The 26941-nt window shown below is 46.0% G+C and overlaps 1 protein-coding gene across 4 annotated transcripts in view; it reads right to left on the reverse strand.

The window, feature by feature from the left end:
• Positions 1–3030: 3030 nt before the first annotated feature.
• Positions 3031–26941, reverse strand: part of KIAA1328 (KIAA1328 ortholog) — a 158974-nt gene continuing 135063 nt past the window's right edge. For 3 of the 4 annotated variants that reach the window (XM_077284165.1, XM_077284181.1, XM_077284189.1), the window contains one exon: positions 3031–8110. In XM_077284165.1, coding sequence (XP_077140280.1) covers positions 7903–8110 — 208 coding nt within the window. In that variant the 3' untranslated portion in view covers positions 3031–7902. Of the gene's footprint in view, positions 8111–26154; positions 26499–26941 lie in introns of those variants that run through there. The other variant, XM_077284173.1, reaches the window with a different exon arrangement.

Here is a 26941-nt window from a genome sequence, read left to right on the forward strand (position 1 = left end):
TGCAGTATACAGCACAGCCCATGCAGTATAGCACAGCCCCGTGACGTAGTATATAACATTACACCGCCCACGTAGTATAACACAGCCAGCCATTTAGAATATACAGTAGTCTATGACAAGTCCCAGCCAGCATAGCTAACATACCATATTGTAGCTGGCTGCACACAAGTCCCAGAGGACCCAGACAGTACTGTCTTGCAAGTAAGTTGCAGAGACCATCCACCCCTGCCGCCGCCTGTACGGTACGGGTCGTACTCGTACCTTGTCCTCAGGAGTCGGCTCCCAGGCAGCAGAATGCATCCCCTCGCCCCCACACAATGCGTTGGGACCGAAGACTCACTCACCCAGTCATTGCTTCACGTGGCGCCGCTGCCCCCTTTGTGCATGCACCAACCATGCTCCTGACTGCAGCTGCTGCTCGTCTTCTGCTTGGCGCTGCCGACTGCCGAGTGCCGCCGCCGGACCTGTCCTGTGGACGTACCACCGGCCCGGAAGTGACTCTATGTATCCATGGTGACGGCGGAGGTGAGTATTGCGCAGCGCCAGCGAAACCCTCAGAGACTCTGTGCCGCCTGCTGCTGGGGCTCCGGCGCGGCGGGGATGATTGATGTGCTGTCACCTAAGAGTCACACACAGCGCAGAAGCGCATGTGTGTGTACAGTACTTGGATGTTACTGCCATAAATGGGCCCCCCCGTCTCGCCAGGGCCCCGGCACTTGCCCGGGTACGCCGGGTGCTGACGCCGGCCCTGCTACAGATTTAACATAATTACACAAAAAAAATTGCAGTGAAAAATCAAAGAACTGCATCAAAACCTAAAGGGGTTGTTCAAAATTGCAAAAACAGAAACAGCACCACCACTCACTATTTGTTCTACATAATGCAACTCACCTCAGTTCACTTCTGGGTCGGAGCTGCAATACCACTTGCAACCCATAATTAGTGGTGGCGCTGTTTCTGTAAACAGCCATGTTTTTCTAAGGGCTCATTCAGATGTCTGACTCCACGTACGAGTGCTATACGCGTTTTCACCGATAGTAGTCGTACCTGTGATATCTATGGCGCCTTTCACACGTCTGAATTCGATCCAAAAACGGCAATAGGTCCATAGAAAAAGAAATAAATCGAGCTGCACTCTGATGTCATCAGAGTGCAGTCCAATTTTCACAGACAGAAAGGAGGTGGTGTAGATTTTTTTTTTTTTTTTTTTTTAAATTTCTCCATGCACAAGAACAATGAACGACACTGATCAAACTCTGATCAGAATAAATCGGTCACTTTTTCTCGTACCTAGAAAAATCGGATGTGTGAAAGAGGCTTAATGCTGGATAATCCCTTTTAGGATGTACACAAGACATTTTGGTTCTGGAAGGATGGATTCTCGCTGGCTGCTGGTTTACACCCCTGACAGATCTGATGCTAAATCCGCATGTCTTACTAGCAGATTTTCCACAGCATTTCACGTACAGTAATTCTGTGGCATATACGCATCAAACGCATGGAAGTCATCCAATATTTTTTTCTGGAATTGTTAAGGCACAATTACAGCCTGTGTGAATTCACCCAAAGGTGCGGAGATTGGAAACAGTCAGTATGGTGGTGCAGAATCAGAAGAGAGCAGACGGAGGACTGCAATCACTAGAGTATCCAAGCCCCCATACACATTAAAGTAGATATTGGCACATTTGGTTTCTCCCCAGATAGGTGATCAATGATAAGTGGTCTTCTAAGAGGGATTGTCCCAAAGATGCCAAAAATATCTGATGGAACTGAGACGTTGTCACCAGGAGTGGACATAAAGAAACTAATGGATGTTACCAAAAGGCCCAGAAAAAAAAAATCTCTATTCTTTACACTGCAGGCTGCACTCAGAACTGTGCAAAACCAAAATATTAGCAAAAAAAGGGAGATTAGAGTCCTAGAAGGGCAAAAACATGACTGGACCCTCAAAATCAACGTGTGGTAACGCCAGGCATCGAACGCTACCCAAATACACAGAGGAGCGTCTTAGGCCGTAGGTTGAACTCGCTGGACTCAAGGTTGTGGGTGTAAGGGAGATCCTTCTGGAGAGTGCCAAGGTGTTGTAAGGAGACTCATAGGCCATGCAATGCTCCCCTGGGAATTTAAATATGCAAATAGCCTCTTCATAGGAGGAAGATGACTTTAGTAACAGTGGTAAGATGTAGCAATATCGACCCTTTGACGAGCTTTGCTACATGACTTCGGATAAGGAACCGAACCAGAAACCCCATTTGCAGACACGTGTTTCGGGGCGTTACCACTCATCAGTGCAAAGCAGGAGATCTGATCTGGCTGTATGGGAAGACTCTAACTGGGGGTACGACAGCTTGGCACTCTCCACAAGGAGAAAAAGTTCTTGCTTAGACCTCAGTCAGAGGCCTCTCCGTAGACAAATCAGATCTCCTGTTTTGCCCTGAAGAGGGGCAAAGACCCCGAAACACGCCAGCAAATGGAGATTCTGTCTTGGCTTCTTACCCGAAGTTATGTGACAAGGCTCGTTAAAGGGTCAATATTAACTTTTGCGATTGATCCATCCAATAGGTGGAAGTAGAGTTCAAGTCTACTTCCTCTTTAAATAGGTCATTTGCATATTTATAGTCTTAAAGGGAACCTGTCACCTGAATTTGGCGGGACCAGTTTTGGGTCATATGGGCGGGGTTTTCGGGTGTTTGATTCGCCCTTTCCTTACCCGCTGGCTGCAATATTGGATTGAAGTTCATTCTCTGTCCTCCGGAGTACACGCCTGCGCAAAGCAACATTGCCTTGCGCTGGCATGTACTCCGGAGGACAGAGAATGAACTTCAATCCAATATTGCGGCCAGCATGCAGCCAGCGGGTAAGGAAAGGGTGAATCAAACACCCGAAAACCCCGCCCATATGACCCAAAACTGGTCCCGCCAAATTCAGGTGACAGGTTCCCTTTAAGGTTGAAAGCAGACACAAATGTGTAGATTACCAGGATAATAATGTACAGCAAAAATTCAAATAAAAGATACAATCAGAGAGGAATACAGTCTAATGCCAGATTTATTGCCTCAGTCACAACACCAATCATGCCAGATAACATGTTAATGATTATAAATCAATCTCATCTCATACAAGTAAAATCAGCACATAATTAAAACCACTGATCTCAGACAATGTAAGAAATATGCAAAAAAGGAGTAAAAAAAATCAATAAAAAAAATTAGAAAAAAAAAACAAATTGTTCATAGGACAGAGAACACTGGAAGTATTGGAGGTTGGGCATAAAAATAATGCAAGAAATATATTAGTGGTGCAATTTTCCTTAAAGAAAAAAAAAAAAAGCTTCAAATTCCCTGACAATACCAGCAGCCACCACTAGGAGAAGCATCTAAAGGACAGATTTAATAAGGAACTCATTCATGGCTGTACACAATGAGCGCCCCCTAGTGGTGACTACAGACATGGAAAATGTTCTCTCTGAACTCAATAGCTAGGCAAAGATGAGCAGGGGACATAGAGCTTTAGGATAAGCGAGGTTCAGCCCTCAAAGATAGGCAATATGGAATTATTCTGCAGAGATTTAGACCCAAAAATAAAATTCAGTAAATTGTCAGAGACAAAACAAAAAAAAAAAAGTGAGTGAATGGATGTTTATGCGATGCTAACAACTTGGTGGAAGGGGGTGTTTGGGAATAAGGTCATGTGCTTAAGTCCCTTTCACACATCAGACTTTTACAGACCGTGTTGCCCATAGCAGCAGAAGGTCTCCTGACTCCAAAGTCACAGCCTTAATTAAACTGTGACAATGTGTGAAAATGGCTTATAGAATGGCAAAATGTAAAAATGGCTATGTGTGTGCCTAATAAAAAAAAACAACAAAAAAAACAAAACACAAAACATGCACCTTTCCTAAAAGTTCCCAATCTTCCAATATCAGCGTTGCTCAGAGTAGGCGTCACATCTAGTTGGGGTTTGATACAGGGGGACATTTTCAGTGTTATGTCATCAGTGCAGTGTGTGTGTTTTAAGGTGGTTGGCTCATTTCAATAGGTGAGCCACTCCCCTACCCTGTATATGCACTTGTTATATTAGAGAAGGTGGAAGGCGGACTGGCTCATTTCAGTAGGTGAGCCACTCCCCTACTCTGTATGTGCATCTGTATTGGAGAAGGGGGATGGCTGACTAGCTCATTTCAATAGTTGAGCCACTCTCCTACTCTGTATATGCATCTGTATTAGAGAAGGGGGATGGCTGACTAGCTCATTTCAGTAGGTGAACCACTCCCCGACTCTGTATATGCATCTGTATTAGAGAAGGGGGATGGTGGACTGGCTCATTTCAGATGAGCCACTCCCCTACTCTGTATATACATCTGTATTGGAGAAGGGGGATGGCGGACTGGCTCATTTCAATAGGTGAGCCACTCCCCTACTCTGTATATTCATCTGTATTAGAGAAAGGGGATGGTGGACTGGCTTATGTCAGTAGGTGAGCCACTCCCCTACTGTGTCTATGCACTTGTTATATTAGAGAAGGGGGATGGCAGACAGGCTTCATTTCAATAGGTGAGCCACTCCCCTACTCTGTCTATGCACTTGTTATATTAGAGAAGGGGGATGGCGGACTGGCTCTTGTCAATAGGTGAGCCACTCCCCTACTCTGCATATGCACTTGTTATATTAGAGAAGGGGGATGGCACACTGGCTCTTGTCAATAGCTGAGCTGCTCCCCTACTGTGTCTATGCACTTGTTATATTAGAGAAGGGGGATGGCGAACTGGCTCTTGTCAATAGGTGAGCCACTCCCTAACTCTGACAATGCACTTGTTATATTAGAGAAGGGGGATGGCACACTGGCTCTTGTCAATAGCTGAGCTGCTCCCCTACTTTGTCTATGCACTTGTTATATTAGAGAAGGGGGATGGCGGACTGGCTCATGTCAATAGGTGAGCCACTCCCTAACTCTGACAATGCACTTGTTATATTAGAGAAGGGGGATGGCGGACTGGCTCTTGTCAATAGGTGAACCACTCCCCTACTCTGCATATGCACTTGTTATATTAGAGAAGGGGGATGGCACACTGGCTCTTGTCAATAGCTGAGCTGCTCCCCTACTGTGTCTATGCACTTGTTATATTAGAGAAGGGGGATGGCGGACTGGCTCTTGTCAATAGGTGAACCACTCCCCTACTCTGCATATGCACTTGTTATATTAGAGAAGGGGGATGGCACACTGGCTCTTGTCAATAGCTGAGCTGCTCCCCTACTGTGTCTATGCACTTGTTATATTAGAGAAGGGGGATGGCGGACTGGCTCTTGTCAATAGGTGAACCACTCCCCTACTCTGCATATGCACTTGTTATATTAGAGAAGGGGTATGGCGGACTGGCTCTTGTCAATAGCTGAGCTGCTCCCCTACTGTGTCTATGCACTTGTTATATTAGAGAAGGGGGATGGCGGACTGGCTCTTGTCAATAGGTGAACCTCTCCCCTACTCTGTTTAAGCATTTGCTTTATTAGAGAAGGGGGATGGCTTAGCTATTGAAATAACCTAGTTAGACAGCCACCTCCAAACATAGCATTAGTCACATTGTGAAAAGTTCTTTTGTGCCGAGAATGGAGTTGCTAACACCCGTGACACCTAAATATTTGAGCAGATATTTGACTTACATGGTGCTCTGGCAACTAGAAAACATGGCGGCCTAGTAGTGAAAACAGCACCACACTTTGTGAGCTTTATGGCAGCTCAGACACAACCCAAGGACAAGAGGAAGCAGCCATGTTTTTCTAACCCTTAACCATTTATTTAAAAGAGAATGCAAGTAGGAAAACAGTTCACTTCAGGCCATCCCCGGAGGGACAGGGAAGCGATGTTACATCCCCGATACAGACTGTAGCGTACACGACGCCATAAGAGGACGATGATTATCCTGAGATGAGAGATTGCTTTAATGGCTTTCTGTCCCGTCCGCGCTGTTGGATGGTAATTCACATGGAAGCTCGGTAATTGTGTGCGACATGTTTGAACCCCCCTTACATTTCCCGGATTTAATTACAGTTTGGGTACGGATTTGTAGAAACGGTTATTGTTTGGTGGCCGAAAGCTTCACAATGTGGAAATAAATGCAGCCGCTGTGTAATTAGACAGGAGGGGGGCGAACAATAATTGTGAAAATTACAGCTTTTGGGGTGGAATGGAAAAAAAATAATAAAATCATTGGTTCCTGAAAAAAAGGCACAATCACTGTGTTATACATGAGGCTGAAGGGGAGAGTAAGGGTCACTGGTCCCTTTAAGTCTCAAGGCCCAGAAACAAAGGTCAGAAAACAGAATTGGGTAGGACCCCTTGTTCCCATGAGAGGGTCCGGCAGCTGCTTATCCTCTCATGCTACTTGGAGGTAACCGTGAAAGCTGAATAAATTACATCACTGTCTGATTACAGCCAGCATTTCACTCCGGAGCTGCATTTACAATGCTTCAGGCTTCCGAGCCGAGATCTCCGAGCTTCTTTACTATCTACATTCTGGAAAGTGCTGTACAGATCCTGCAGTGATCCTAATGTATGTACACAGTGACTGCACCAGCAGAATAGTGAGTGCAGCTCTGGAGTATAATACAGGATGTAACTCAGGATCAGTAATGTAATGTATGTACACAGTGACTGCACCAGCAGAATAGTGAGTGCAGCTCTGGAGTATAATACAGGATGTAACTCAGGATCAGTAATGTAATGTATATACACCGTGACTGCACCAGCAGAATAGTGAGTGCAGCTCTGGGGTATAATACACGATGTAACTCAGGATCAGTAATGTAATGTATGTACACAGTGACTGCACCAGCAGAATAGTGAGTACAGCTCTGGAGTATAATACAGGATGTAACTCAGGATCAGTAATGTAATGTATATACACAGTGACTGCACCAGCAGAAGAGTGAGTGCAGCTCTGGGGTATAATGCAGGATGTAACTCAGGATCAGTAATGTAATGTATATACACCGTGACTGCACCAGCAGAATAGTGAGTTCAGTTCTGGGGTATAATACACGATGTAACTCAGGATCAGTAATGTAATGTATGTACACAGTGACTGCACCAGCAGAAGAGTGAGTGCAGCTCTGGGGCATAATACAGGATGTAACTCAGGATCAGTAATGTAATGTATATACACAGTGACTGCACCAGCAGAAGAGTGAGTGCAGCTCTGGGGTATAATACAGGATGTAACTCAGGATCAGTAATGTAATGTACACAGTGACTGCACCAGCAGAATAGTGAGTACAGCTCTGGAGCATAATACAGGAAGCGACTCACGATGAACGCAGGATAAGTAATGTAGGTGCATAGTGACAAGCAGAATAGTGATTGCAGCTCTTCAGTACAATGCAAGATGTAAAGGTAAAACCTGTAAAAATAAAATCTCTAAAAAGGGTGAACCCATTAATGACAGCTTCTGCATGAGCTTTTGTGTATGCATATTTTAATTCCATGTACCTCTGCTGGGTCTGTGCAAATCGCTTAGGATATTGATCTTGGATTAATGGGCTGATGATCCAGCTTGTTGAAGACTCATCTGTGGCTCACGTTAAAATGGAGCTTAGCAGCAAATTACTGCCGTAAATATCAACGCGTTCACACGCAAAATTCTACTCAATAATTTAAAAAGAACAAAAGAAAAAAAAAGTTGCACAAGGCTCCACACCAGTTCATCATTATGAGAGGCTTTTGGGAGCTTTAAGGCACCGCTAGGATTGTGGCTCCTCGTACAAACCCTCCCAACATCGATCTGAAATACACTTGTAATCTCCATGTTGGTCTGCAGGACGCCCGTGGCCTCCAGAAGTCTATAGAGCATAGAGGGTGCAATGAGACAGCAGCAGTCAGTCTGATTAGTGGTCTACGCCCTGTGGACCATCAGCAGATGAAGAAGATCTCTTCCAGCATCGCTCGCTCTTCTGGATCCACACTGGGGGGCTCGCGCCTTCTGGCTGGTGGCTTGGAGCCCCCACTGGGGGTCGGGCTGAGGATACCCAAGTCATGGGGCTCCCGGGGCTTAGGACGTCGTCTCTCTGCAGAAATTGGGCTGATGGCTTCCAACATGTCGATGAGAGATGTCTCGTACCTAGAGGGAAAGGGGCAAAGAAAACATGAATGCAGATTAGACCATGAGAATGTAGACACGTCTGGATAAACATTGTTCCACTGGTGATGTAGCAGAGCTGAAGTGGTCGTGTGCTGGTATATCAGTGCACATAGAACAGGTGGTCACAATGCACCCCGAGGATGACCTCTCCTGCCCCGTGCCAAGCTTCCTGCAGTGACCCAACTTTATACATTAAATTATGTAATTTTAGGAATACTGTAAGAAGTAAAAATCCAAGTGCAGCACATTCAGGACTGCGGTCTAACCACTAGTGCTTGGTTAAAACTGAACCGCACATTAGATTCGTTCCCCATCATGTTTCGCCGTTACTGCGGCTCCATCAGGGGATGGGGTAAAATATTCCTCCGGCTGTCCAGGAAAGCTGGGAGCTGCAGTTTCCCAAGAAATGCAGTGCCGCAGATGGATGATCCCTGCCCTAAAATGTATGCAAACTCCATACAAGATAATTACAAGGAAAAGTGAAGGAAAAGTGAACATTTCCCATAATCGAATATGTAAATGATAACAAAACGTATCCGAGAATCCAACCTAGATTGTACTTGGAATATCCGCTTTTTTTTTTATTTTCTGGCCTGGTGACACTTCATTTTGCAGTTTGGGAACAATAATAAAGCCAGGTGACCCCAGAAGCGGCCACTATGTGAGGTGGGGTAGCAGTAACTTCTTATGGCCCCCAAATCCTGGCAATAGCCTGACAGCTCAATGTGCAGAGTGAATGAGCTGTGAAGGGAGGGGGGTGCTATTTAATGAAAGCAGTGAATGGCGCCATGGGGAGACATAGGGACAGGCCCTTCAGCCCGTACATTAGATCCCACAGATCAATACATCATTTTACAGTGATAAGGAGGGCAGCACAAGCACATTAAGGGGCGGCATTCACCGCAATCTCTCCACATTGTGCAAAGTGGCTGAAGCAGAATTGCAGAGCGCTCCCATTGTAGCTGAATAATATGATGGGCTCACTTCATACAGAGATTCGGGAGGAGGAGGGGGCCTTGTCAGCTCCAAGCCGAGAGGAAAATTAAAAACAAAACACAATGCTCGGATGAAAGGCAGGATCCTGGAAAAGAGCTGAAAAAGGATGTAGGCACTGATTTACCAGACTCCAGTCACATCCAGAGCTGCACTCGGGTTATGTATCTTACACTGTACAGGGAATATGTCAGCAGGTTTTGCTATACAATCCGAGAACAGCGCGCACGATTCCAGGGACGTGTCACTTGCCTGGCAACTTGCTCTAGTTTCAATACAATCAATATGTTATCAGCAGGAGATTATCACTGCAGGACTAGGTGTCTCTTGCTTCCTAGTCCACTGCTTTGTGTAACCCCGGCCCCACCACTGTGGCAGCGTATGGAATGTACAGTATACACAGAAAGCTGCCAATCAGTGGTGTGGGCAGGGTTATACCCAGCTCAGCGCTCCGAGCACTGCTACATCTACAGCAGAGAAAACTGTGGATTGTATGGAAACTGCACCAAGCAGCCCAGTAAGTGACACATCGCTGGAATCAGGGTCTCTGCCCCTACACCATGCTGCTGTCAGGTTACATGGCAAAAACCTGCTGGATTAATACACAAAATATTTAATAGGGGCCTTTATTGGATTTTACAACATTTTGCCAAAAGCAAGAAAGTTAAAAACTCAATCTTTTATGTGCTACATATGCAAACGTCACCAGAGGCCAATGCTTGCTGCAGGTCTGGTGACTTATGGTTCAATCACATGGCATACATCATTCACATGACAGCTGCAGCCAATCAGGTGCCGCACATCATCCATGTGACAGCTGCAGCCAATCACTTGCGGTGGTGGCGATGTTTACTTGTGCGGCACATGACCTTTACTGTCAGTTAGAACAATATCGCTGCAAGACTATGTTACAGATGCCTGGGATTCAATGAGTAATGGTGATTTAAAGGGGCTGATATCCGGCAGCCGTGGGGCGTTATCTGCACGCCCCCTACAAACCTCTTTGTAAATTTAAAGGGGTCATTCAGAATATCTAAGTGAACAGTGAAGAGCTTCAATACAGGGCGCTGTCTATAGACAAGAACGGCACATTTTCTTCTAAGTTTTTGGCAATCATTTAATTAAAAAAAAAAAAATTCTAAATTCTAAGAGTACTAATGAAATAGGTAGCTAAGGGTGTCGGGAGGGTTACAGCACCCTGGGGCCGGGGTTATAGCACCAGGAGGACATGACGCAGCCGCCCCGCTTCCCGGACTGTCAGCTCCTGCTAAGATGCCATAAACACCGGAGCAGTCGTTCACAGACGCTCCTTAATTTGAGAGCCCCGAGCGCTGTCTGCACGGAATGACTGAGGGTTGGCCGCTCGTGCACCTGTCTGGGGAGTCATTCCTTATTTTTTTGTAAATGGCTGATAAGGTGTCCTTTATTATGCGCCCGGCTCTGCTCCATGGCATTTCCACAAAGCGCACCGCTATCTAACCTCACACGCGGGTTAAGCAATGTGACAGGTGGCTCCGCTTTATGAGTGAGCGGCCAATTAGAGGCCAAGACTGGAGCCCGGGTAAACAATGCCGGCTGCCTGGCAGGTACGGAGCGCCGCAGTGTCAGGGGTTACGCCGCGCGGCTCTGCAATTTACTGTCGGCTCTGAGCCTGGTCCGTCGCTGACATGGGTCACATGTACGGATAAGATCACAGCCAGGAAACAAGTGACGCACGACATCCCACATCCGATTCCAGAAGGAGATAGCAGCACTGCTTACAGGAGATTTAACCCTTAAAAATAATTGCTGTAGGGTTCTTTCCCGCTGCTATATTTTACATTAGTGGGGACATTATTATTTTCAGTCTTTATATGTAACCTGGAAAATAAAGGTCATGCTCTAGATTGAACAAAACTAACAAGCGCTGCCGGCCTCAGTCCTTTGAGAGATCGCTCTTCTCTTAGTGATCGGTCTCATCCCTGCACAGGCGCCGTCATTGCATAGGTTTGTCTCATCAGAAGAGGCGGCGCATGTGCTGCGAGATCGAGGAACGGGGTCCAATATGGTCATTGAGCACTCGCTGAGCATGAACTACCCTGGCTAATGCAATGAACGCAGGCACTGTCTGTACTTGGGCAGGGGAGACCGGTCACTAAGAAAAAGTGACCACTCAGGGACCGGCGGGTGAGGGAAAAGGGCAAGTGCGGCAGAGCTGGGCGTCCGAGCGCGGCAGAGCTGGGCGTCCGAGCGCGGCAGAGCTGGGCGTCCGAGCGCGGCAGAGCCGGGCGTCCGAGCGCGGCAGAGCCGGGCGTCCGAGCGCGGCAGAGCCGGGCGTCCGAGCGCGGCAGAGCCGGGCGTCCGAGCGCGGCACAGCCGGGCGTCCGAGCGCGGCACAGCCGGGCGTCCGAGCGCGGCACAGCCGGGCGTCCGAGCGCGGCACAGCCGGGCGTCCGAGCGCGGCACAGCCGGGCGTCCGAGCGCGGCACAGCCGGGCGTCCGAGCGCGGCACAGCCGGGCGTCCGAGCGCGGCACAGCCGGGCGTCCGAGCGCGGCACAGCCGGGCGTCCGAGCGCGGCACAGCCGGGCGTCCGAGCGCGGCACAGCCGGGCGTCCGAGCGCGGCACAGCTCGGCGTCCGAGCGCGGCACAGCTCGGCGTCCGAGCGCGGCACAGCTCAACATCCAACGCTCGCCCCACTGCACTTGTGATTAATAGTTAAGGATGGATGGATTTCTCAAAAATGTCCCATGGAAATAATGCCACTTTCACAACCACTGGTATAGACACTGCACAATCAGTAAAGAGGAGGCGCCGTAGTCTGAGGGTCAACAGGAAACATTAATTTCGTATGCTGTAATCAATAAAGATAACTTTTTTATTAGGTCTTGGATACTTATGTTTTTACGCCAACAGGAAACGAGCAGGCTGTACAGCAGAGCGAAGGCTGCGCAGCAGTGATGGTTGCAAGTGTTCTGCACCTTAATTCTAGTCTGTGGCACTAAAGAACTTGGCGCTGAGCTACAGTCACATCTTCGGTGCCACTATTCAACTCTCTTGGCTCATGTGGCCTCCCAGCAGGCCCTGTAATATGGGTAACGATGCAGCGCTGCATCAGCGGTAAGTAGACATGGACATGTTATATGCTGCTTATTGATGAACTGGAGGGGAGGCTGCGAGCCCGGCCGCTCCCCAACATCAGTGTCTGACCTTCTGGATGAAGGGTCAAAAATTCCCACAGACCCCTGCACACTCTTGTAGGCAGTCTTTCCAGAAGAGCAGGAGCCGTCATATTTGTAGAGGGGCCGACTCCATAATAATAATATAATAATAATTTTATTTATATAGCGCCAACATATTCCGCAGCGCTTTACAACTTATAGAGGGGACTTGTACAGACAATAGACTCTACAGCATAACAGAAATCACAGTTCAAAACAGATACCAGGAGGAATGAGGGCCCTGCTCGCAAGCTTACAACCTATGAGGAAAAGGGGAGACACGAGAGGTGGATGGTAACAATTGCTTTAGTTATTTGGACCAGCCATAGTGTAAGGCTCGGGTGTTCATGTAAAGCTGCATGAACCAGTTAACTGCCTAAGTATGTAGCAGTACAGACACAGAATGCTATTAACTGCATAAAGTGTATTAAGGTCTAAGGATGTAGAGAGGGGCCAGGAAAGCTCTTGTGAATTTAATTTGTTGCTGTCCCAACACTTTTGTCCATATTCAGCTCTGCTACATGCTGGTTTTTTAAAAAAATCTGACATTTCCAGCGTCTGCAGCATCATGAACGTGTCAGCGGTGTCTGAGAGGAGACAGACAAGAGTTAATTATTTTACCAAAGCGATTATGATCTGTGCTATAAGCAGCTAATTTAAAGCTCTTTGCTCCATCTTGCTGCCACCTCTTACTAATTGTGACTTGAATCGTAAATTACAAGGAGGCTGTAAAAATATCTTCAAAGCCGGCGAACAAAGAGCGGGAGCGCAACGGCGGCGAAGGATGCGAGCAGCGGATAAAGATTAAAGCGGCGGCAGAACAATAAATTGGATGCACTCGCTGCTTTGGTACACAGATGTTGTATGACAGGAAAAGCACTTACACATGTAACACGTGGAAAGCGACATTTCCAGGCTAAGAGTTCCTAATCACACATGATAGAGACAATTTCATTTTCCATTAATGATGACATTGCATTCGTTACCGAGCGGCGTCCTGTAATCAGCCCTCAATAGTCAGCACGCTGCCACCATAAAGAGGTTTGCTCTATAGGACAGAAACTTCTGAGTCCTACTGAAATATGTCACTAATTTACCAAAATTCCTGCAAAGACCTTATGCAAGCCAGAACTGGAGGCCGACAACGAAATACAAAGATACTAGAAAGGCAGGAACCCAACGCATCTACACTACAAACTGGTCACAGAGCGCATCGTAAAGAGACGGTATAAGGATGCAAGCCTGGGATATGTGCCACCCTGAGAGGTTGAGTTTAGAGCATAAGACCCTCAGATGCCCTCACACCAAGTCTGGGATATGTGCCACCCTGAGAGGTTGAGTTTAGAGCATTAAGACCCTCAGATGCCCTCACACCAAGTCTGGGATATGTGCCACCCTGAGAGGTTGAGTTTAGAGCATAAGACCCTCAGATGCCCTCACACCAAGTCTGGGATATGTGCCACCCTGAGAGGTTGAGTTTAGAGCATTAAGACCCTCAGATGCCCTCACACCAAGTCTGGGACATGTGCCACCCTGAGAGGTTGAGTTTATTTAGAGCATAAGACCCTCAGATGCCCTCACACCAAGAGTGAACTCGAAGTCGCTGCCAGACCTCCTCCTCTTGAATAACCACCGGGAGTTCGGTCATCAAATTCTCCATAACACAGGAAATAAAAGAAGCCAAAGCTCCGTTTCTTGCCTTCATTAGGTGTGCAATAGGCACTATTTGGGGATGGACTATCCCCTTCATCAGGTAACAGAACACCAGCACACATCTCCAAAACACGTGGTTTACTATATACCTTTGACCACTAATAGTAGGCAGGAAAGTAGTAACACTGGCCTCAGTTTTTTGGCTTCAAGACGAACGCGCCGGCCGGTATCCTGTTATGGTGAAGACAGAAACTTATGGCACTAGATAGACCCTGATGATTTCTGTGAAAGTGAACCAGGACTAGGCTTGTATGGGTTCTCACAAGCATTCGGCCAGTGGAAACCACCCAGTGGCCCACGCTCAATCTATAAAGGTCATTTTCTGTTTCATTGTAGTCTTTGTCATTACAGTAAATGTAGTTCACCTCACTGTAAGAGCCTGCACTTGGAGTATATGGCAGAGAATCTTTTTCTTTGGAGTAAGGAACATATTAGACTACACTATTCCATACAAAGGTGTACAGTAAGATATACCACACAGGATGTCTATATGATGGGACACACTGCAGTCTTCTGTCAGAAGAATGGTTAGGACAACGTCCAAATCACGTCAAATGTGGGATGATTCACAAATAACCTAACGTGTAGTCAACTTCCAATGTGATTGTCTTCTGCTTGACTTTTAGGTCCCTTTTGTTTTAGGGGCTCTTTAATCAGAATGGACCCAGACGGATCTAACAGTTCTCCGATATGCCAGTCCAAAACTGGGTTTCAGTCTCTAAAGTTCTATAATAATCCTGAAGTTCTCTTAAAAAAAAATTAAACATAGATTGTGAGGAGAAAGGCAAGATCCTGTCGTGCGAATGCAGGTCTTGTCCTGCAGAGGAGGTCATCCTTAGGCCTCTACAGACCTCACACATTTTCCTGTACTCACCACCCAGGTCTTACTTTGAACCAAGATCTTGAATTACATATCCAGTCACTGGCCACTCAACTCCATTTTCTAAGCCTTCTCTGAACAGCACAACTACTTGCACTTGCATTCATGCTACCCAAGCCACAGGCCTGGATGCACAATTGCAGCCAGATTTATCTTTCTCCAGCATTTCAGAGAAAATATACTTAGTAGATCTGGACGGAGATGAGAGTAGTTCATCACCGCTCATGGCTGAACTCGCCCAGCGGCACTCTTGCTATGGGAGAGAACTGTCAATCACCTAAAGACCTGTCAATCAACTGCAATGGCACTTGGAAAAGCCGGTCAGGGGCTGAGAAAGACTAGTCTCATCCCCGGTCAGACTCAGATTCATGCCGCCTGAATCATGTAGCACGTTTCCTTTAACACTCACAAACCTGCCTCTCTTGTTCCATTTATCTGTAATAAGCCCTGGCAGATTTGAAACCTTTGATAATACATCAATCATTAAATTATATATATATTTTTTTAATACATAAATACATTCTCCCATCAAGGTTTTGGTATCTCCCTCCCACATCATCAGGGGCTGTGACCTCTCTACTGTGACTTATCATGCAGTAACATACAGACCACACTCGCCCGTCCTGCTCTCCGGACATACGCTACATCAAAGAAGAACGTAGACACACAAGGTGCAGATGATCAGATCTCTGCGAGTCCTGTACACCTCGAGATTAATATTTATAGATGTAAGAGCTAAACTTATCACTTGACAACTCGGCGCAGTGATGTACATGCTACGTGGTAACTGTAGCTTCAGTGCACGCCAGATCTCAGTGCTTTACCACCAGGAGGGACAACCAAAGCAGATCTTTCTTTTAGGAGGAGTACACTGACTACTGTGTGACAATGGCGCCTATCAGAGATGGGATTGATTAGGAAGCAAGAGAACAATCAGTTCCTGAAATGGATGTGTTGGCAGTAGAAAAACAAGCAATCGTAAGGATGTGAGAAACGACGGCCAAGTTGTGATGGTCAGATGACTGGTTCTGGTCTTGTGGGAGGTTCCCAATATGCAGTGATTAGTAGCTACCAAAAGTATCCAAGGAAGGACAACTGGTGACGGGGTAATGGATGAACATGATGCGATGGGGGAGGAGAGGTTATCTGCTCTGGTCTGATCCTACAGAAGAGGTGATGTAGCACAAACTGAAGAAACTTCCTTCTGGCAAGGACATTAATTTATCGGAACACACTGAGGATCGCAACTTTCTGTAAATACCTTGGGTAGTCGTAGGCAACTCAGAGTGTCCATGTTGACCCCTGTAATTCATCAAATGCACCTACAATGGGCACTTAAGAACCAGAACTGGACCATGGAAGAAGGTGGTTTGGCGTGATGGAGAACATTGATGGCCTGGTGCATGAGTCATTTACCTGTGGAAGTGATGGCACCAGGATGCTCTAAAGAAAAATGACGGCGGAGGCGGTGTGATACAGCATAGTACTCCTGGGAAACCTTGTGTCTGGACATGTCAGTGTTACACACAACACCTACCTAGTTATTGTATGGGCCAGTCATAGCAGAGATTTTCCTTAATAGAAGTGTCTCTCCTAGCTGGATAATGCCCCTGCTACACTGCAAAATCTGTTCAGCAATAGTGAGGAACAAAGACTGGGGTGATGACTTGTGTCCAAGTTGACTCATTGTGATGGATCTGTGGGATGTGCTGCAAAAAAGTCGGATTCACGGAGGCTGAACCAAGCAACGTATAGGACTTAAAAGGGGTTTTCCACTACTCGGACAACCCCTTCTCAATTACTATATTACCTCAGCCAAAATAAAGGCCTGTGCTCACCTATGGTGCCGATGTCTGAGCAGGAGCTCACATGACGTTATATGTCGCGTGAGCAGTGGCCACCAGTGAGCTACTTCACTATCACAGCCTTCGAATAAAACTGACAACTGGAAACAGCAAGAGCTAGTGCAGCTCTCAGACTTCATCCGAATGCAAGTTATGTGAAGCACCCCACTAGCAGCCGCTGATTATTATGTCATGTGAGCCCGACAGCTGATGTCGCATGAGCCCCCACATTGCTGGAACGGCAACAAGTACAGGCTGTTATTAGTTTACACTGAGGAATATCGTAATTGAGAAGGGGCTGTCCAAGTAGCACACAAACCCTTAATGACATGCTGCTGAAGTCTATGCCAGATCCTACAAGAAACCTTAAGAGTAGAGTAAAAATATTGCAGGATCAATACATCATCATTGCCACTTCTGAGAACCTCCTCCAACCTGCCAGAATCCTCGGGCGCCTCTTCCAATAGTAGGGCCCGGTACAACATCATCATTGCCGCTTCTGAGAACCTCCTCCAACCTGCCGGAATCCTCTGGCGCCTCTTCCAATAGTAGGGCCCGGTACAACATCATCATTGCCGCTTCTGAGAACCTCCTCCAACCTGCCGGAACCCTCTGGCGCCTCTTCCAATAGTAGGGCCCGGTACAACATCATCATTGCCACTTCTGAGAACCTCCTCCAACCTGCCAGAATCCTCTGGCGCCTTTTCCAATAGTAGGGCCCGGTACAACATCATCATTGCCGCTTCTGAGAACCTCCTCCAACCTGCCAGAATCCTCTGGCGCCTCTTCCAATAGTAGGGCCCGGTACAACATCATCATTGCCGCTTCTGAGAACCTCCTCCAACCTGCCGGAACCCTCTGGCGCCTCTTCCAATAGTAGGGCCCGGTACAACATCATCATTGCCACTTCTGAGAACCTCCTCCAACCTGCCAGAATCCTCTGGCGCCTTTTCCAATAGTAGGGCCCGGTACAACATCATCATTGCCGCTTCTGAGAACCTCCTCCAACCTGCCAGAATCCTCTGGCGCCTCTTCCAATAGTAGGGCCCGGTACAACATCATCATTGCCGCTTCTGAGAACCTCCTCCAACCTGCCGGAATCCTCTGACGCTTCTTTCAATATTAGGCCAGGTACAACATCATCATTGCAGCTCCTTAGAACCTCCTCCAACCTACCGGCATCCTCTGGCGCGTTTTCCAATAGTAAGCCCGGTACAACATCATTATTGCTGAGCTATGTATGCGTAATGTCGCACTAGACCTACTAATCAGAAAAAGAATATGGTGGCAGGAAGAATAGGGTCTAGTGGCCACAAAGTGGCCAGTGGACCATGGTGCTGCACATCTTTTTGCTCACCTCTACTTGATGGGTCTCGTTAAGTCCATGTCTCGACCGTTTTGGCACAGTAAGGGGGACTTCCACTATATTATCCTGACAAAGTTGACTGCTGCCAGCATGGCTTCCAAGACATTGTTTATAATCTACAGACATCTATTATGATGCATTGCAAACAAAAATGTTTTATTGAGATTCACAATGCTAACAAAACTGGGGAGGGAGGAGAATCCACATAAAACCTCTCTGACACATTCTCAGTACATTAAAACTCATTCAAGTATAATGAAGAAATGTTAGGAAACCCGTGCGGTGCCCGGGCGGCAGGAAGGCGATTCTGCCTGCTCTTTCGACAATTAAACGCTTTTCGGTGTCGCTCGCCGGATGCTGTAAATTTAAATTATTTTCTAGTAAGCGTTAAATAGACTGGTTATTTTGCAGAACTGCCCTAAATAAAACTGGGATAAGTGATATTAATGTCCTATGGTCAGTATTATTGAACCTCGAAAGCAATAAAGTTTATGAGTCGATAAATATTACATTTGCCGGGTTAGTTAAGATTCTGCCCGAGTCCCCGGCGCTTATTACAGATTGTAACCACCAAATCCACAATACATTATTCATATTCGGGGTGTCACTGCAGTGATGGATTGCCGGGAGAGGCTGTCCTTTATATAAATCAACAAATAAAAATGCAAATGCTAACATTTTCGGCTACAACCTTCCCCCTGTCTTGAATGGGGAATGAAAATTTTCACATTATATCGACAGCAAGCAGAGAGGACAATTAACGACCTGCTCCCGAAGTAAGTGGGAGATTAATTTAGCGATGCCGGCTTTTATCACCTGCATATGGAGCCGCACCGGTCAATTCTGGCTACTTGCACTTTTCACTGAAGAGATAATAAAATAAAGAAACAAGTTTAATCTGACATTCCCCCTTCACCGCGTCAGGACTGCAAATGTCACAGGCTCCCCCACTCCCCCCTCTCAGCCACCTTTAAGGAAAAGTTGGACTAAAGAAAAGTTCATGGTTTGTAGAGTTTTTTTTTTTTTCTTCATTCCCTCCTCTTTTCCTCGAAACTATAAATTACCTCTACGTGAAGGTTGCCAAGTGTGAAACGAAATTTGGTATTCGGCAGACACGAGGAAACTCCTTCCTGCAAAACTAAGATGCTGATTTATTAATCATTTCAAGCATAAATCTACATAAACAGGGGAGGCAACAGGGTAAATGCTTTGACCTATTCTATATGGATCTTGGAGTCACACTTGGAGTCGGACAAACCTGTCAGTTTTGGCAGAATCGGCCGACCACCTGTTAAGTATGGTGGCCTCTCGACACGCAGATCCTCTACATTTCAGGGGAGGTAAGTTGCCGACAAGTTTCTGGCAGTGGCTCGCTCTCTACTGGAGTAGTTGGAGATGAAAGCTGTTGACCAAAGTAATTATTTGGCCAACATCTCCAGCGAAAGAGTAAAGTGACCACACACAGATGGCTGTTGGCCGAACGATCATTCAGCCGACAGTCATCTCAGCCTTCTCTCCCAAAAGCAGTAGTTCTGATGAGCGCTCCTATGTTCTCCATGAGAAAGCCGTTGACTTACACTCTGCCCGGCAGCTAATATCCGGGAGGACAATGCGATTGGCATGCCTGATTGACATCTCTCTCAATCACCACAAGACTGGTTGGCCAAAACAGTTAATATCGGCGTAAGTCATAAGTCCAATGTTTATGGCCAGCTCAACTTTATTCTCGAAATATCAAGATTCAAACACATTGCAAGACCAAAATATACATGTACAGTAATTTGCTAGCCACTCAAACCAGAAGCTTAGAGCTGTGACTTTTGTTTTTTTTTTTACTGCTAAATCCCAAGTCCGAATTGCATAACATTCATTAGGATCTATGATTGCAAAGTCACACGAGTATCGCAGGTTAGGACAGGATTTGGGGCAATAGTTGGGGGCCATAGAACAACCAAGTCCTCAGTCATTAGGTGAAATGCATCAGTCATTTATTCTTCAATCCTTATCTGATTTGTTTTCGGATTTTCAAGACTTATTCAAATCACCTAAATATACAGAGCCAGATCTATGGATGCCATTGACATCTGTTATACTAACATAATGAAAGCAACCATCAGGCCACCGTAATGGAAATCTCTACAAAAGACTCCACAGAACAATCTCAGCACGATCAGTTCTCCTTTGAGTACTCGTTTCACAATAGTTGTGCAATCTTGGCGGTCTGCTTATCACCCGATAATCGAGCAATGCACTCGTTCATCAGGTGAAATGATCTTGTGGTTGTGAAATGATCTTGTGGTTTACCTACACGATCATCGTTCTCGGCAGCGCATCATTCTTTGCATAAAGGACCTTTGCTGCAGAGAACGATGGCAGCCTATGCATTATTATTATTTAACGGTCTTCAGCTTGATCTCGAGCCATGACGACTTTATGGATGAACACTCCATAGGAAGATCGATATTGTGCAAGCCTAGATAGGTCCACCAGGGTCTTCTCCACCGTTCTCTTGATTGTATCAAGCTATCGAGTTGCTGGTCTTCACCTTCGCCTTGTTCATTCTGTTCTTCCAACCATGAGGGCCTTGGTGATCCTTCCTTCCAGTGACATGTCTGGCTTGATTTGTTCCACTTAACCATATATTACTCATTGATCTGTGTGCATCTGAAGCGGGGTCGGCGCCTCTAAATTGGATATTAAATATCCAGCAAACTTTCTTGCCGATAGACAGTCATTTAACACTGCACAAAGTGCAACGTAAATGTATGCAAAATTCTCAATTCACAGGTAAAATCTGTACTCAGTGAAGACAGATTGATACATTACTGAGATAGGAGATGGCACTTGGTGCTGATCGGATTTTATGCAAAGGAGAGGAGGGCGGAGCTAAAGGTGGAGCTCCTCCCCCTCTGGTCTACATAGAATCTTGTCTGCACCGTCATCTCCTTATCAATAATGTAACAATCCGTCTTCACTGAATACAGATTTTACCTGTGATATTGAGAATTTGGAAAAAGACTGATCAGTCTAGGAGGAGAAAAGTGGATTTCTCTGATAAGATATATTACAGAGCTTTTTATTTTCCGGTGTACTATGGATTTGTGAAATAATAATTAAAACGACGGTTACACTTTAAGGTCCGTTGCCACTGGCCGACCTTTTGTGCAGCTACTGGTTTGCTCACTGGTGGTTGTTTAATAGCTGGTTCGGGAATACACTGGAAACAGAGGAGCTGCAAGTGCATCGTTCTGCCCCAATGCACTTACAAACTGAGCTTCAAAACTCGATTTCTTGCTGCTTGAGAAGAACTTTGGGGTCATAAAGAGATAAACTTTTACCTTTTAAATGGCTACCACAGTCATAAATGGCTGTAGGGGGGTAAGCACACTGGTTGCCTTCTATAGCGTCTCTTTGTTGCACTGCCTATTGATGGCTGCTGAGAATAGGAACAGATTATTAACCCAAGGGTATGTGCACACTACGTCTTTCCATTTTTATTTTATTGGTTTATATACAGCACTTTCCAGACATCATACATTGTGTCCTGTTGCGTATTTCTCCTGAAATCTGATTTATGATCACAGAACTCACGTGGAGCTCACAAGATAACTCAAACTGCAGAACAAGCTCACTGACAGAGCCTCAGTTTCTTCATTCTGCTGCCAGAAACAGACTGTGCAATACAAGATAAAACTATGCAATTTTTTACAAATAAAACCCAATTGCAAAAATGATTAAGTAAAAAAAAAAAAATCAATTGAGCAGACGTATAACCATACTAGTGCTTAAATGAAATGTGCACAACATATCAATATATTCCACTGACTTATAGGACAAGAGAAGCAAAAATAGCAAAACACCGGATTACGTACCGGTAATGCTCTTTTATAGAGCCACGACAGCACCCACTGAGAGAGGGGATCCGCCCCTAGGAACAGGAAACCCTACGGAGAGATAAAAGGGGCGGTCCCCCTCGCTCCCACAGTTTGGGTTACAGAGATTGCGAGGAACCGCCCACCAGTATTAGTAGGCAATTCTATATTATCATTTAATCTTATACTACTAATATTTACAAGAACCAATCACCCTTATTTGTGCTCATATGCAAACTAATATATATAAGGGAGGGAAGTGAAGGGGTGCTGTCGTGGCTCTATAAAAGAGCATTACCGGTACGTAATCCGGTGTTTTCTCTTCGCCACGACAGCACCCACTGAGAGACTTTCAGAGATAGTTATTTGGGGGGGATTATCGTGTTAAGAACCGATCTACCGAAACACAGGTCAGTGGAGGCAGATAAATCTAATCTGTAGTGACTATAGAAGGTAGTAGGAGACGACCAGGTTGCGGCCTTACATATGAGTTCTATTGGAACTTCTGCTCGCTCTGCCCAGGATGATGCTATCGCCCGGGTGGAATGTGCCTTTATAGTCTCAGGTGGATCTTCCCCTTTAGACGAATAGGCCAGGTATATCGCCTCCCGAATCCATCGGGATAAGGTGCCTTTCGTAACACCAGCTCCTTTCCTCTGACCCTGGAAGGAAACAAAGAGAGCCCTGCTCTTCCTCCAGGCGCTAGTTCTGTCTAGATAGGTTATTACAGCCCTCCTCACATCTAAAGTATGGTATTTTTCTTCTTCCTGATTTGTAGGATTATTATAGAAGGTAGGAAGAAGAATTTCCTGAGACCTATGGAATTTGGTACTCATTTTAGGTAAGTAGGAAGGGTCTGTCTTTAGGACAATCCTATCTGGCAATATTGACATAAATGGAGGATCTACTGATAGCGCCTGTATGTCACTTACCCTTCTTGCCGATACTAAGGCAACAAGAAGAGCTGTTTTGAGGGAGACATGTTTAATGTGAGCAGAATGTAGAGGCTCGAACGGGTGATTTGTTAAGGCTTCAAGGACCAGATTAACATCCCAAGGAGGTGAGTTGGGAATATGGACTGGTTCTGCTCTCTGGCAGGCTGAGATGAATCTGGATATCCATCTATCTCCTGCAACATTGTGACTATACAAAGCCCCTAGCGCTGAAACTTGCACTTTCAAGGTGTTAACTGAAAGGCCTAAATCACGTCCTTTTTGGAGAAATTCAAGAATAATAGGGACTGGAATTTCATTTGACAGGGCTGAGGGATAGAGGCTTAAAAATTTTTTCCATACTTTTACATAGATCGATGTAGTGGATCTTTTTCTACTCAGCAATAGGGTATCAATTACTTTATCAGAGAAGCCCCTTAGTTTTAACAGCTGCCTCTCAAATCCCAGGCTGTCAACCATAGACCCTTCACATGAGGGTGGTTGAAGGGTCCCTGGAAAAGCAGATCTTGATTCTCTGGGAGAATCCATGGATCCGAGATGGACATGGCTCTGAGCAGGGAAAACCATGGTCTCTTTGGCCAGAATGGAGCGATCAATATCACATTCGCTCTGTCCTCTCTTATCTTCCTGATGACTGTTGGAAGAAGAATCATTGGGGGAAAGGCATATGCTTTCTGAAATGTCCATGGAATCTGGAGGGCGTCGAGAACATCGGGGTTGTCTGTTCGAAACATTGAGGCGAATGTTTTTACTTGCCTGTTGTCTCTTGTGGCAAAGAGATCTATGTCGGGTATACCCCATTTTATAGTTATCATACTGAATATCCGACGATTTAACACCCACTCCCCCTGATGGAGGGTATGACGACTGAGAGTCTGCTTTTGCGTTGTCTATCCCCCGGATATGTAGTGCTGATAAGGACAGAAGATGATTTTCGGCTATAGTTAAGATGTCTTCGGTTATAGACATGAGAGTGCCTGATCTTGTTCCTCCTTGATGATTGACGTAAGCCACTGATGTCATGTTGTCTGAGAGTACCCTGGTATGTGTTCCGTGCAGCTGTGGGAGGAATTCACATAGGGCATGATAGATGGCTTTTAGTTCTTTTTTATTGGAGGAGTCGTCTAATTCCGTAACCGACCACAGCCCCTGGACAACCTGGTTCCCCAAGTGTGCCCCCCAACCATGAGGGCTGGCATCCGTAAAAATTATGTTTGAGGGTTTGACCTCCCAGGGAACCCCACTAACTAGATGATCTGGCTGTAGCCACCAGGTTAGGGATTGGACTACATCATTAGAAAGGGAAATCTTACCGTCTAATCGCCCTTGTAATTTTATCTCCTCATGTAAAATTGTATACTGTAAGCACCTCGAGTGGAACTGGGCCCACGGAACCGCTGGGATACATGACGTGAAGGAGCCAAGCAAGGACATGCCTTCCCGGAGGGAAATTATAGGTTTATCTAGTATGGACTGAACTTTATCCCTAATTGTTATCTGTTTAGATTCTGGGAGGAAACACTTTTGACTTACAGAATCTAATATAATTCCCAAAAATACCTGCCGGGTTGTCGGGATCAGTCTAGATTTTTCCCAATTTATTATCCATCCTAAGTTCTGTAAGGATGAGATCATATGACATAGTCTTTGCTGACATTGCGAGGTGGATTTTCCCACTACTAGCAGGTCGTCTAAGTACGGGATTATGAATGTGTCTTTTAATCTTAGATAAGACATAACCTCTGACATTAGTTTAGTAAATACCCTTGGAGCAATTGATAGTCCAAAGGGCATTGCTGTGTACTGAAAGTGCCGTATACATCCATTTAATATAACCGCTACGCGGAGAAATTGTTGATGCTCTTTAAAGATTGGTAGATGGTAATACGCATCTTTTATGGGTCAGATATAGGGGATTCATATCCTTTTTTACTTCTAGTATGTGGCTCTTTATCAGAACCTCGCAAGGTTTGTAACTCTTGCCTTATCATGAGCCTGATGTCCTCAGATTTAACTGAGGCTTCCTCCCGCAAGGTAGAAGCAATACATGATTTGCACAATCTCTTTTTATAACTATCCGGGAGAGGCTGGAGACATAATGCACACTGTTTGTGCTTCGTTTTCTCTGTTTTCTTTCCCTAAGTGTATAAAGGGAAAGGGAACACCAGTCAGCTTATGAGGGTAGAAGCACACTTACCCCAGTGAAGCTTTTACGGTACCGATTGACGAGGAGATTTAGGTGGAGAACCGGATTTCTTCCTGGAGGATCCGCTCTGTTTGGAGCGACTGCTGCTGCCCCGTGTACGTGGGGTAGCCGCGGTGTCTTCTATGGAGAGCATCGCAGGGGTCTGTGACGAATCCATTGTGGACACCGGGCGCTTGTGCCGGCGTCCTTTTACATGGGGGCCGCCATCTTCTTCCGGTTGAACCCGGAAGTGCTAACCACTTCCGGGTCGCGGCCATACTGTGTGCACTCGCGCTGTCACCGGCATCAGCGCGGGTGCCGTCCACCTCCTCCTCCGCCCGGAGTTTCAATTCAGGACTCCCGGGTAAATTGTGGAGCTCCACGCCGCCTGAGCGCTCGCCAAAGCGCAGCGCTTACCTCTCCTCGGCGCTAGGTCCCGCAGACTGCCCGGATGGATTCCCATGAGCCAGGAACCCCTGCAGTTGTGGCCTCATGGCGTCTGCCAGCAGAGGGGGGAACTGAGAAGAGGACCCCCGACGCTGCATCCAGCCCTGGAGCCCTTGCCGTCCTCACAGGTAAACTGCGCAAGCGGCATCCAGGCTAGGCATCCTCTTCTCCGTGGATTCCCGTAGGAACAGGAAACCAAACTGTGGGAGCGAGGGGGACCGCCCCTTTTATCTCTCCGTAGGGTTTCCTGTTCCTAGGGGCGGATCCCCTCTCTCAGTGGGTGCTGTCGTGGCGAAGAGAAAATTTCTTAGCAAAGTGACCAAACATAACAAGTAGGAAATCTGAGGATAGAGTACAGACCATGAGCACATATCAGGGGTGTATGTACAAAAAGGAGAAAAGACGGAGCAGAATTTGACCGGTGCTGAATGTCAATTCTTGCGGTTCATTTCCCCCTTTCTAATGCCGATAGTCCACATTGAATCGGTCCTGTACGGACCGACCGGTCTCTGTTTTACGGCACATTTCACTTTTATGTGGTCTGAGATCAGAAATCTGCTTAGAGGAGCTCAGAAAAAGACAGACTAATGTGTATTGCAGCGCTTACCCTTAGTACCAAACATCAGACGAAACCGACAACATTTGCTGACTTGGCCAATAGTAACGTGTACGGGATTATGTCAGGGGGGAGATAAGGACTTTGCATGTCTGATGTCTGATATCAGGCTGCAGATCCTTTTGGTCGGCAGTGTAAGTGCTCCGATGCATGGAAAAGTCGGAAGAGATTGACCATCGATTGAGCCATCAATCAGTTCAGTTGACAGTTCCCTATGAAGTCCATTACAAACGCTTCCATCAGGTTGAGCTCACTGACAGACCGTTAGTTAACTCATTCTACATCCAGCAACACAACGGCTTTAGAGGGAAAATTGTGAAAAAAAAAATGTATTGATATCAATAGCAAATTTTGTTTAAAAAAAATAAAATATATAATTTAAATATCCAGCGGGTGAAAATAAGTATTGAACATTTTACCAATTTTGTAAGTAAATATATTTCTAAAAGGTGCTATTGATATGAAATGCTCACCAGATGTTAGTAAAAACCCATCCAATCCACACAGAAAAATAAATCAAACCATAGTTGTCCATAAATTAAATTATGTGTAAAAACGAGAAATAACAGAAAAAAAAAATTAACATATGAGGAAAGAGGTGCAAAAAGCCATGGAAAGTCATGACACCAGCTGAAATCTCTAACTAGAAAGCAATCCTTTTCAGCTGGTTCAATTGATGGACTATAAAAAGGTGTCTCACTGCCAAGATGCCACACAAAAAACATCTCATGATGGGGTAAAA

The sequence above is a fragment of the Ranitomeya variabilis genome, chromosome 1 (assembly GCF_051348905.1).
Source record: "Ranitomeya variabilis isolate aRanVar5 chromosome 1, aRanVar5.hap1, whole genome shotgun sequence".
NCBI lineage: Eukaryota > Metazoa > Chordata > Amphibia > Anura > Dendrobatidae > Ranitomeya > Ranitomeya variabilis.